The sequence below is a fragment of the Mastomys coucha genome, unplaced genomic scaffold, assembly GCF_008632895.1.
Source record: "Mastomys coucha isolate ucsf_1 unplaced genomic scaffold, UCSF_Mcou_1 pScaffold16, whole genome shotgun sequence".
NCBI classification, from domain to species: domain Eukaryota; kingdom Metazoa; phylum Chordata; class Mammalia; order Rodentia; family Muridae; genus Mastomys; species Mastomys coucha.
In genome coordinates, this window is record NW_022196898.1 from 42,142,719 (window position 1) to 42,155,696 (window position 12,978).

Sequence of the window (12,978 nt, forward strand, 5' to 3'; positions counted from 1 at the left end):
GGGGAGGAGGAAGGGGATCCTCTAGTAAGTTCCAGAGACCTAGAACAGGGGAGGCTCTCAGGACTCTGATCCTTCTCTTACACTTTGACATTGCCTAGCTTCTTTTAGATTTTAATTTCATCATCTGTAAAATGGGGACAATTATTAGTTCCTACTGTATAGAGTATAATAAAACCCTTCAAAATTACTTCATGCCTCTTTGATTTGTACAGATTGGTTTCAGGTTTTGCTGATGTTTATTTGTTTGGTTTGGTTTTGGTTTTACATACACTACTCTTTCCAGACGGCTACATTCTGTTTGTCAGTATTCATGTCAAAGAACCAAATACTGAGCCAATACTATTCCCTTGTGTTCTAGCTTCCTATGTGTGCCTCACCTGTATACTTTTGATACTATCTATCCATCTCTCTTTAGCTGGTGACTGGCTCCCCTGGGCCTAATGCTATCCCCACCAGTAACTAGCTAAGAGAAGTGAGGCAAATCGCTGACCCTTTGTCATTCTCCTTTTCTGTGAAGGTGTGTAGGACAAATGAGCTCTGAAGTTCCCAACCATTTTGAAGTGATCATTTTCTAGCAATAAGAAAAGCGCATTGTAGTCTTAGGAACTTACAGAAAATATGAAATACTACATACCTCCTATTCTTCTTTTTCTTGTCTCTGTCTTTTAGAGGTTATTTTCTTCTGAGAAAGACACTCATAAGGACTATGCTCTCCCTAACCCCAGCTGGACTAAGGACCTAAGACTCCTTTTTGACCAGTTCATGAAGAGATGTGAAGATGGCTCCTGGAAACGTTTGCCTTCATACAGACAAAACCCTGCTCAAGCCCTTCAAGAGTTCCAAACCCGTTTTGTTGGTAAGAATAATCTGTAAATTATTCCCCATAAATAATATTTGAATTTCAGTGTAAAGTGTTACAGAGTGAAGCACTGATTATTACTTAATGAGGAGGAAGAGCTAGACATGGTAGATCTTCCATGTGCATAACACCTCTCAGTAGGATGAGGCAGGAAGATCCTGAGCTCAAGGCAGGCTGAGCCACATAGCAAGTTCAAGACCATGGGCTACATAGCAAGACCCCTTTCCAGATGGGGAAGAATGATAAAAGGGGGGGGGGGTACAAAGCAGAGCAAGGATGGACTGAAGGGTAGAGAAAGAAAAAGAAGGGAAATGGAGAGCAGATTAGAGAGAAAGGAAAGAGACTAAATAAATACAGTGCAAGGAGTTCCATAGTCCCCAGTTTTACAGGGCAGAAATCTCATTAAATTTGTAGATTATGAGAGAATATAAAACATACTGTCAAAAATGAGATTATCTCTGTAGGGTAAAAGAGCCAAAAGAAAAATATCCTGAACTTGACCCTCAATCCCAAAACCAAGGCCAATCCCACCAATCATCTAGTTATCACTGGTGTTAGCTGGTCTTGCTGTCTCTGACTTGGGCTTGTCCCTCCAGCAAGCTTATGTGTCAGTATTCCTGGGAGACCAGTTCTCTCCAGGAGGAATTTAGGTAAGGAGAGCTGTGGTACAGAGTCAGCTCTGGGGTGCAAACAGAGATCAGAAAGATCCTGTCCCCAGCTGATCCTTGGTTCCTGTGTCCTGATGACTCTGTGAGGGTCCCTCTTGGGCCAGGAATTTGAAGAGAAGTGGTGGCCTTACCTGTGGCAGGTGTGTAAGCACTCCTGGGAGACTAGCTCTCTCTTAGCAGAATTTGTGTATGTAGCTCTGTGGCACAGGATCAGCTATGGGCACAGACAAAGACCGGAAGACTCCTGTCCCAGGAAGCCCCTCAGTGCCTGTGTCCTGAGGGTTCCAGGTGGGTTCTTCTGAGCAGCAGTGGTGGTCCTACCTGCACTCACAGACCTGTCCACACTCCTGGGAGGCTCGCTCCCTCCTGGCGATATTTGGGTATGGAGTCCTGTGGCAGGGGATCTGCTACAGGCCAAGGCAGAAACTGGAAGGCTATGTTTCTGATTCAGGATAGTAAATTACATTCACATGGCCTCTGTTCTAGAACAGCCTGTCCCATCCACATGCACTGCTATTCTGAATTTAATGGTTCCTTTTCATCTCTGGGTAGTTTCACTACATGTATATGTGTTTTTAAAATAGTCTGTTATTTAAATGTGTCTGCTTTCGAAGTGTTGTAGCACGTGGATGGGAATTTCATTGGTATTGGGTTAAAGTTGATATTCTTGTTAAAGTCCATTTAAACCAGAGTGATGCCAAGAAGAGTTTCTGACTGTGCCTCTAATTTTGCTCAGTTTACTATTAGCATTTATATACCATATTCACTAACTCCTACGTGTGTGTAGACACTTTGCTTTCTTTTTAATTCTGTCCATGTATGTTTACATGTATGTTAAGCTGTTTTATGCCTATGTTTACATGTATGTTTTGTTTGGTTGGTTTTGGTTTTTAGTAGGTTAGTTGGTTGGTTAGTTGGTTTGGTTTGGTTTGGTTTTTAATTTTTCGAGACAGGGTTTCTCTGTGTAGCCCTGACTGTCCTGGAACTCACTCTGTAGAGCAGGCTGGGCTCAAACTCAAGAATCCACCTGCCTCTGCCTCTCCCTCTCTGCCTCTCTGCCTCTCTGCCTCCAGAGTGCTGGGATTAAAGGAATGTGCCACCAACACCCAGGGTTTTATTTTGTTTTGAGACAAAGTTTCATGTAGCCCAGACTGACCTCAAGTTTGCCATGTAGCCAAGGATGGCCTTGAACTTCTCATCTTCTACCTCCCAGTGCCCACATTATAATCTTCTACTGACACACAGTTTTATGTGGTGCTGGAGATCAAGACACTAGAGCTTTGAGCATGCTAGGCATGCACTCTGCCAATTAAACGACATCCCTAGCCACTGTGCTGTTTCTTGTGACCTTTCCATTCCTTTCATTGACATTTTAATCAGTTATCCATCCACATATGATTTTATCAGGGTACAGGAACTTAATTCTGGCATGGCATTTATCTTATATCTGGTTTTTTCCTCCTCTACCCACATCCCTATTTCTTTATAGACTCAAAGTTCAAGAAAGAAAACCATATGTCAAAGGCCCAACAGTTCAGCAGAAGCTTCGAGGAAGGGCTAGGCTTTGAGTATGTGATGTTCTACAATAGCGTTGAGAAGAGGATGGTCTGCTTGTTTCAAGGAGGTCTTCACCTGCAAGGGGTACCTGGGTAAGAGCCATGTGCTAGCAGCATGGAGCTGACAGGGTTTTAGTCTCCCAGATCCAGGGACTACAAAAGTGACATCGAAATAGTAGTGTAGATACATATTTATTAAAATGGAAAGATGTCTACAACATACTATTGTAAATTATCTATATTGGTTACATTTGAAAATTTCAGCATACTGTTAAATGATATATGTATTATATTATATTATTATAGGCTATAGAGCAACAGAGTATGATGAACACATTTGTATTGGTTTAGCCATGACATGGTGGTCGTATTAAGGTCCTTAAGGTTTCTTCCTTCTATTTATCTGTACTTCCTAAACTTTAAAGATTTCTTTTATTATTATATTAAACTCTGTGTGTGTATGTGTATGTATATGTGTATATGTGTGTGAGTGTGTATGTATGAGTGTGTGTGTGTATGTGTGCATATGAGTGTATGTGAGTATGTATATGTGCATGTGAGTATGTACGTATGAATGTGTATATGCATGTGAGTGTGTGCATGTACGTATAAATGTGTGTCTGTGTGTGAGTGTATAGGTGTGTTTGTGCACACACTTGTATGAGTGTCAGATCCTCCTCGAGCTGGAGCGGCAGCATTTGTGAGCCACCCAACATGGGCTCTGGGAACTGAACTTGGGTCCTCTGCAAGAGTACGTGCTCGTAACTGCTAAGCCGTGGCTTTAGCCTTGCTTTCTAAACTTAAACAAGGAATGTGTATGCATACAAGCATAATGTTTCTTATATAAATTTTAGCTTTTTTGTGCTGTGACATGATTACTACTAAGCTCCAGTTTTATTATCCTTTCTGCTATGGACAAAGTTAAGGATATGCATTTTACTTAACATTAAATATACTGAACATAAGGAAAGTGTATAAAGACGCTTAGATAATTTCTATCTTGAGAGGCTGTTTCCTGAACTACTTAAACATTATTTCCCACTGCTGTCATGACTAGATTTGTTCACGGAGGTGCCATTGCAACTGTCGTTGACATCACTACCGGCTTGTGTGCAATTGCTGAGGGTGTTGCCATGACTGCCAATCTCAACATCGACTACAAAAAGTAAGTCTTCAATAATGTTCCTTACGTCCAGCGGCAGATCCTAAGTCAGGTTGTATATCTGTTACTATCCCAGAAATGCTTCCGAAGGACTAGCAAGGGACAGGGACAGTGAGAAAGCCACCAAGCCTGAGCTCTCAAAGTTCTGCAGAGAGCTTCAGACAAACCGTGCAAAGAAGTTGTGGGAAGAGAAATTCATGCTTCAGAATTAGTCGTTCCGTCAGTAATAGGCTGGAAGCCATGCCAGTTGTAGGCTGAGGACTGCCCTGGTTCTCTGTGTTTGAGTAAAACATCATCTAGGGAAATGATCTGTTTTTATTTTTTATTAACTTGTATATATGAGAGAAGGGCACATATCATGTTGTGCATACAGAGGTCACAGGACAGCCCATGGCAGCCAGCTCTCTCTTTCTATCATGTGGATCCCACAGATTGAACTCAGGCCCTCAGGCTCAGCAACAACCAAATATATCTACCTGTTTAAAAAGAGAGAGAGAGAGATTTCTCATAACTTCACACAGAGAAATCAAGGGCACATGAGATGAGTTTGAATCCATCAACAGCAAGATTCACCATATAGCTCCAGTCCTACACCAAACAACAGAACGGCTTCTAGCAACTGTAGGGCAAAACTGTATAACAGCAAAGGCTTCAAAATATGAAGTCTCCAAGAGAGGTGATGATGGGTTATTACCACAAACATATAGTACATAGTTATTAAGCATCTTCCCTTTCATGCCTCAAAAGCTGTATTACTTGACTACTAGTTTTTGGAAGCCATGCTTCATAGATTATAAGTTTATTGTCTATAGATAATTTTTTTTTTTTTTTTTTTTTTTTTGGTTTTTCGAGACAGGGTTTCTCTGTGTAGCCCTGGCTGTCCTGGAACTCACTTGTAGACCAGGCTGGCCTCGAACTCAGAAATCCGCCTGCCTCTGCCTCCCAAGTGCTGGGATTAAAGGCGTGCGCCACCACCGCCTGGCTTATAGATAATTCTTAATTGTATTATGCTAAGATCATTATATAGAAAAGTTTCGTTTAGAGGTGAGTAAACTTTTTTCTGTTAATATTTTATATTTGTGGTCTGTGTCAACTGAGACACAGCCATGGAAGCACAAGCAGCAGTTTCTGATGGTGCATGGATAGCTTTGCTCAAATAAAACTTCACTTATAAAATCGCAGCCAGTGTGGTTGCCAAACCCTGGACTGTTTACCAGAAGTCCAATTAGGAAAGAGACAGCTGCTTACCTTGTTTTGTAGTTTCCGCTGCCCCTCACCTTCCCTCTGACAAAAGCAAGGATTGCTATTTTAACTTCTCCCTCTTTACTGGCCAATAATAGTAACCTCAAATTAAAATTACTTATACAATTTGTCATCTAAGAGCAATCAGGAAAGGTGTCCTAAGCTGCTCAGGCTCTCACAAATGAGGGCCTACATTCATTCTTTTACATGTAAATATCCAGTTTCTCCATTTGTATTTTGCCCATTGTTCCCATTCTTGACCCTCACTCTGAGGTAGGAAAGATTACTGAGTTGGTCAAGTTTGTGCTGTGTATGCATGAGGCTCTGAGGGTAGGACCCCAGTACACACTTTAGAAAAGGCTAGGCCTGGTGCCATGACTGCCGTTGCAGTGCTGGGGAAGTGCAGAAAGGAGGACTCCTGGACTTGCTGACCAGACAGTCTCGTTCAGTAAGACCCTGGCTCAGAAAATAAAATGGAGAGTGGCTAAAGAATACACCAGACACTGAGCTCCTCAAAGGCCTGTGCCACCCCTGTCCAGCTTTGTGATGTATTCTGAGATCAAGAAATATTATGCCACAGCCAGCTTTCTTCTTTCTCAAGGTTGCTCTAATGGGATCGGTTATGTTCCCATCCAAGTCGCAGAATAGCATTTTTAATTAAAAACAAAAAAACAAAAAACTTGGGATCTTATGAGCATTGCAACCTTTTTACTTTTTTAAAAAGATAGTCTTTTATTTTAATTATTTTCGTTTCTGTGCATTGGTGTTTTGCCTGCATATATATCTGTGTAAGAATGTCAGGTATTGGAGTTACAGACAGTTATGAGCTGCCATATGGGTGCTAGGATTTGAACCCAGGTCTTCTGGAAAGGCAGTCAGTGCTCTTAACCACTGAGCCATCTCTCCAGTCCCACCTCCTTACTTTTAAAAAGCAAAACTTACTCATCTCAGCTTCCAGACAGCCAATCTATCTATGCTATTTCCTTGTCTCTAAATACATCGGGAAGGACACAGCTCAAAACTGGTGGTGCTGAAAGGGGTATTGTTTGAGCCTGTAACTGCTTCATGACAATATGTCCTAATATAGGCAGGAAGCTCTCCACTGGACTTCCTGATTCCATGTGGCAGAAATACTGTCTGGATGGTGGTGGCGCACACCTGTGATCTTAGAACTCCAGAGGCAGAGGCAGAGGCAGAAGCAGGCAGATCTCTGAGTCTGAGGCTAGCTTGGTGTACAGAGCAAGTTCCAGGAGAACCAAGACAACATAGAGAAACATTGTCCCGGGAAGTGGGGGGAGAGGGAGGGAGGGAGGGAGGCAGAGACAGAGACAGAGGCAGACAGAGACAGAGACAGACAGACAGAAGAATTCAAACCCAGGGCCCAAGCTTCCTTTTCTTTTCCTGTTGTAACTGCCTCATCTTGTGGTGCATCTGTATAGAAGGTCTCACAACCACATGAGGGTTATGAAAGTGAATCCTTACTGCTTAGGAAATCACTCTGTGATGCTAGCTAGTCCACTACAGTTACTTAAAGCAAAGCTTTGCTCCTGTTCCTTAAGAGAAAAAAGAATGGCTGCAGGCATCCTTAGCTAGATAGGTTTTGTCCCCGTAAGAGTTTAGGCTACACTTTGTTCTCAGAGTGAGAACTCTGTCTTTCAGAAGTTCAGGTCAGCGTGTGCAGTTGGTTACACACTTGGGAAGCTCACAAATTAAATCCCACCCTATGTTTTTTGCCCAAAATTCACTTACATACTCTATAATCTCATGATTTTCATGATCTCATAACCCAGTGAAACCTCATTAAGATTTACTCCAGATTCCATTCCACAGACCGCAATGCTTAGTGGTGGTGGTGATAATGGTGGTCAGCATTACTCATCCGCTCCTTTATTTCAGTGAGATGTTCAAGTATATCCCACAATTTTACTAGCCTGCCCACTGCAGCTAAACTAATGGCAGACATACCAGGTTTAAATGCAAGGTGAGAAGCAGAATCCCAGTCAGTTTGACATGGAATCTACCAAGTCAATACAGCACTGGCTACTCCGTGACTCAGATCCCATGAGAATGAGAGCACCCTCCCTAGAAGGATGTTAGGACTACTGATGGGCCCAGAGATGGCAATTTAATATGGCAAATAGTGGCTTGAAATTACTTCAGGAATGAGGGGCAGGGAGAGAGATACTTTGAACCCACTATAGAGAGGAAGGGGATGGGATATAACAGGAACAGTTCAAAGCTCCAATAAAAGCCTCAAAGTAGTGGGAGAAAATGCTTTCCAAAGAAAACAAAGAAGAAACTGATGGATGAACATATTTTGATCTAGAATGAAAGAACAATACAAATCCACAGAAAACGCAGCAGGTATCGATCAGGATAAATAACAACAGTAACCTATGCAGGTGTTTTAGAGAAGTCACAAAGACAGATCTAGTGTGATGATCCACACCTTTAATCCCTGCACTTGGGAGGCAGAGGACAGGGGGAATCTCTGAGTTTGAGGCCAGCCTGGTCTACAGAGTGAGTCCAGGACAGCCAGGGTTACACAGAGAAGCCCTGTGTCAAAGAAAAAAAGAAAGAAAGAGAGAGAGATACAGAGAGAGAGAGAGAGAGAGAGAGAGAGAGAGGAAGAAGAAGAAGAAGAGGAGGAGGAGGAGGAGGAGGAAAGGGAAAGAAAGGAGAGAAAAGAAAAGAAAAGAAAAGAAAAGAAAAGAAAAGAAAAGAAAAGAAAAGAAAAAAACAAGGAGCATCCATTAGCTCTCAGACACAAGAGGGCGCCATTGCCCTAGCAATACACCTCCCAACAGCCACAGCAGAGGCTCAGAGACAAGTCCTTACCTCAAGTGGTTTGCATTGAGCCAAAACTTGAGAAAGGTTATGGAAAAATAGGGCAATGCACAGAGAACATAGAGAGGACCAGCACAGAGGGAAGGGAAGCTATGACAGAATGACCAGAGACAGACGATGGAAGAAGACAGTGAGCAAGTAAATGGTGCATGGTGCACGTGCAGAACACAAGCCTCAACAGCAGGGCCAGTGTCTGCATCCTGCAGAATAGCAAGAAGCCGAAGCGTGGGAACAGTGCCAGAGTTGGAGAGCAGCCAAACAGAAATCCTTTTATTTTTTAGTAGGGAGCAGATTAAAATGAGTGATAATTAATAAATGAAGCAGTAGAAAAGTACAAATAAAAAAGAGGAAAACCTCAATTCTCTAGAAGGAAAATAAAAAGATCAGAAAATGTGAATCAGATAGAAGGCAAAGTAAGACAGTGCAGCAAGTAAGTTAGTCAGTGCATGTCCATCAGTCTGAAGACAGGCTACAACATCCAATCAAACATAAAAAGCTGAGGACCGTGTGATATATTCAAAAACACAGAAGAAAACATTTTTGAGATTTTTGTTTGTTTTTGTTTTTGAGACAAGGTCTCTATGTAGCCCTGGCTGGCCTAGAATTTCTTTTTTTTCTTTTTTTTTTTTAAATAATAACCAGTCTATTTTTTTAAAGACTTATTTATTTATTTTATGTATATGAGTACACTGTAGCTGTACAGATAGTTGTGAGCCTTCATCTGGTTGTTGGGAATTGACTTTTAGGACCTCTGCTCGCTCCGATCGGCCCCACTCACTCCAGTAGACCCAGCTCTCTCAGTTCCTGATTGTTCTGGCCCAGAAATTTATTATTATAAATAAATATACTGCAGCTGCTTTCAGACACACCAGAAGAGGGCACCAGATCTCATTACGGGTGGTTGTGAGCCACCATGTGGTTGCTGGGATTTGAACTCAGGACCTTTGGCAGAGCAGTCGGTGCTCTTACCCACTGAGCCATCTCACCAGCCCCTAGAATTTCATATGTAGTCCAGGGTGGCCTTGAACTCACAGAGAACTCCTGCTGGGTTAAGGGTGTCTACCACCATACCTGGCCTGACACAAAGCTGTAAAAGAAGAAAGATATGTGAGACAAACACCAACCAGAAGAAACCTGAGATCAGCCAAAGTCAATCTGTACCAAAAAAGAAAAAAGTGATAGTAGGTACACGGAGAACACAGCTCCAAAATAATTAAAGAATCAAGCTGAGCCTGTAGTCCAGCACTACTGCATTAAAACTGGAGCCAGAGGTAGAACCAGCCAGCAGTGTGCCGGCCAACTAGCCTGGAGTAGATCCAGGCAAGGGAGGAAAAAAACAACTCTCAAAAGTTGTCTTCTGACCTCCCTTATAAACGTTCTCCATAAGACATACACATCTGCCCTTACCCACGTACACACACACAGTAAGCAGATAAATCAATAGAAGTTTGAAGGGGAACTGGGTAGCTGGGTCGGAGGCTGAGCACTTACTACTCTTGCTGAGGATCTGAATTCAGCTCCCAGCACCCACACTAGGGAGTTTACAGCTACCTGTAACTGAAGTTCCAGGGATCTAGTGTCTTCCCCTGGCCTCTTTGGGAGACAGCACTAACCTGCATATACTATCACAAAGACAAACATACATAATTTTGAAATTTTAAAAAAGAAAATGAGATGCTGAACAGGAAAGAACACAAAATGTCCCCAGGACCTTGGCAAATTTTGAGTAAACAACAAGAGAAAAGCAAAGCTGATGTCCCTCTCCATCAGTGGGGTCAGCAAAAGCTAGTGGGGGTGGAATGTTAAAAGGTGAGGGAGGGATACCTGGGCTTGGGCAGTCACAGTGACAACTTCCTTGTGACTTTGAGTCCCTTCATCCCCGTGGTGGTGCTGTTGGAGCACAGGACACTTCCATGATTTACCTTTTCCATCAGCCTCTGCCCTTCAAAGATCCTTTTTCTTGGGATACTCCATTCTATCTCCAGGATTCCCCAAATGACTAGCCACTAGACACATGTAGCTACTACATTTAATTAAAACAGAATAAACTGTAAGATTCAATCTCTCATTTATAGTAGCCACATCTCAAGTGATCAGTAGCCACATGTGGCTACCACATAGGACAGCTCAGCTATGGCATATTTACATCATCGTAATAAGTTCTACAGATAGCACTGGCAGTTGACAGACAAGTACTCTAAAAAGAAAAAGATAAGAAAAATTTAAATAACATCTATGTATTCATTAAGTCTGGGTGGGGTGCATGTATGCCACAGCATACATGTGGAGGTCAGATGTCAACTTGCAGGGTCTCCTTCACCATGTGCATCCCTGAGATTGAATTCAGGCTTGGGTGCAAAAGTTTTCACCTACTGAGCCATCTAACTGGCCCAAGAAATGTTGAGAAGAGCAGAGAAGCTGACAAGGACTACTTCGTGGCTTGTTTTCCTATCTTCCTGTTGCTGGCATCTCCTAATGGGAAAAATATGTCCCACACCAGAGCTAGTGATCTCTTTGAACCGAAGGCTTAGAAGCCCAGTCTGGGACAACATGCATGTACTCCATGCAGGCAGTCGTGAAGGAGAAAGAAAGCAGGAGAAACTCTTGGTGTCGGAGCTCTAAGGGATGTTCTAAGGCCGCCACCGCTCACAGGCATTGCCTATGGCTATGCGCTCTGTTGTGCACCTCATAATCTTCTGGTATTACATAGATTTAATGAAAAAAAATTTTTTCTCCCTTCTGCAGACCTATCCCCCTTCTTTCTGTTGTTGTGGTAAATAGTCAACTTCAAAAAATTGAAGGAAGGAAACTTTTTATTTCCTGTACTATTCAAAGTATTGATGAGAAGACTTTATACACAGAGGCAACAGGTAAGAAGCTGCCAGTGTCTCTTTTGGAGGTTGGAATGGAGGTTGTTTGCTTTCATTGTTTTAACACACAGAATTTTTGACTTTCATGCCATGCATAGAACAAGTTAAATGTTTTTGAGTTGGGTTTTAATTGGAGTGTTTATTGTTTGAGACAAGATTTTGTGTAGCCTGGGATGGCCTTGAAATTGCTATGTGGCAAAGAATAACCCTGAATTTCTGATCCTCTGCCTCTACTTCTGAGTACCTGAATTATAGACTTGAATCACCACACCACACCTGGCTTAGGTTGGTTGGGTTTTTTGGTTTGGTTTGGTTTGGTTTGGTTTGGTTTGGTTTGGTTTAGTTTGGTTTGGTTTTGCTGGTGGGGTCTATTTCAGTGCTTGATCAAACCCCAAGGCTTTGTACATGCTAGGCATTAGACAGGAACACTGAGCTACAATCCCACATTTGTGGCTAGAGGCATTCTTATAGATGGCTAGTGAAAGGTCTATTTGCCAATAGCCATCAGAATTGGAAATGAGATATCCTTTTATCCGATTCCAGGACTGTATCTCATAGCAACATAGGAGGTTGCTATGGTACAGGATAGGTACATCCCAACCTCATTTTCAATTGAAAAAAAAAATGAGCAAAGCATAGACTCACATCAGTGGAAAACTGGCATTAATGATCTGAATCCACAGTCAGTTTGTAGCTCCATTCCAAGCTGTAAGCTTGTAATCCAAGTCTTTCTATTCTAGATTGCTTCTGTTGCTGTGATAAAATGTCCTAACCAAATTCAGTTTAAAGAAAGAAAAGGTTTATTTTAGCTCACACTTCAGGTCACGGTCCACCACTGAGGGATGTCCAAGTAAGAACTTGGGGCAGTGTCCCATGGAGTACACTGCTTCAGTGAACGGGCTCATGCCTAGCCTTCCTAGCCCAGAACCTTGGGCTCCCACAGACCAATCTGATAGAGGCAATCCCTCAACTGAGACTCCTTTCTCAGGTGCCAAGGCTGACAGGTTGACAAAAGTTTATTAGGATACTCACTAAACCTTTCCTTATCAGTTGGTTCAGGCTACCTACCTATTAATAGAAGTATTAATGAATCATGAAGTAGTGGAGGACATGGTAGAGGTGAGGGAAGGTAATGATTCAAAAGTCAAACATTAATTTATTTTTGAGATGGAGTTTCATTGTGTAGCCCTCGATGGGCTAGAACTTACTATAGAAACCAGGGTCACCTTAAACTCACAAAGATCCCCCTGCCTCTGCCTTCTGTGTGCTGGTATTAAATGTGTATGCTACCACCACCAGCCAAAAGTTGATTCTTAAGTTTTCCAAGAAGTGAGAGTAGAAAGATAGAGATTCAAGAAATGCCTTTCTGTGTCTCCCTGCTTGGTTTCATCAAATGGAAAATAGTTGACTTAAAATCATCTGTTCTTTTGTTTTAGCCTTATTTATAAAGCTGGATCCTGACAAACCTTTGACATAAAAGAACTTCTAGTGAGTTCCACTCTGTTCTGCATGAGGTTCTCCCCACTCCAGAAGCAGCACCTATCTGCACTCCTGTCAGTCACAGCTGCTGAGTCCCCAGGGAAAGTCTGCTCTGACAGCCCCTTCAGGACGGCCTCTGAAAAAAACGGCTCCAGGGACTCACTTTCCACCTTCCAGATTTTTTTTTTGTAAGAAGTACTTCCCAGGAGAGTCTCAACAATAATCTGTATCTCTCTAGGACAAATGTGTGGTTCTAACACGTGAACAAACTTTAAAGCTAACAAGCATAGGACCT

General features: G+C 42.4%; 1 protein-coding gene across 3 annotated transcripts in view; it reads left to right on the forward strand.

The window, feature by feature from the left end:
- Positions 1–12,972, forward strand: part of Them4 (thioesterase superfamily member 4) — a 22,143-nt gene extending 9,171 nt beyond the window's left edge. For all 3 annotated transcript variants that reach the window (XM_031374697.1, XM_031374698.1, XM_031374699.1), the window contains 5 exons: positions 670–856; positions 3,017–3,176; positions 4,141–4,248; positions 11,080–11,204; positions 12,641–12,972. In XM_031374697.1, the coding sequence (XP_031230557.1) occupies positions 670–856; positions 3,017–3,176; positions 4,141–4,248; positions 11,080–11,204; positions 12,641–12,681 (621 nt within the window). In that variant the 3' untranslated portion in view covers positions 12,682–12,972. The remainder of the gene's footprint in view (positions 1–669; positions 857–3,016; positions 3,177–4,140; positions 4,249–11,079; positions 11,205–12,640) is intronic.
- The last annotated feature ends 6 nt before the right edge of the window (positions 12,973–12,978 follow it).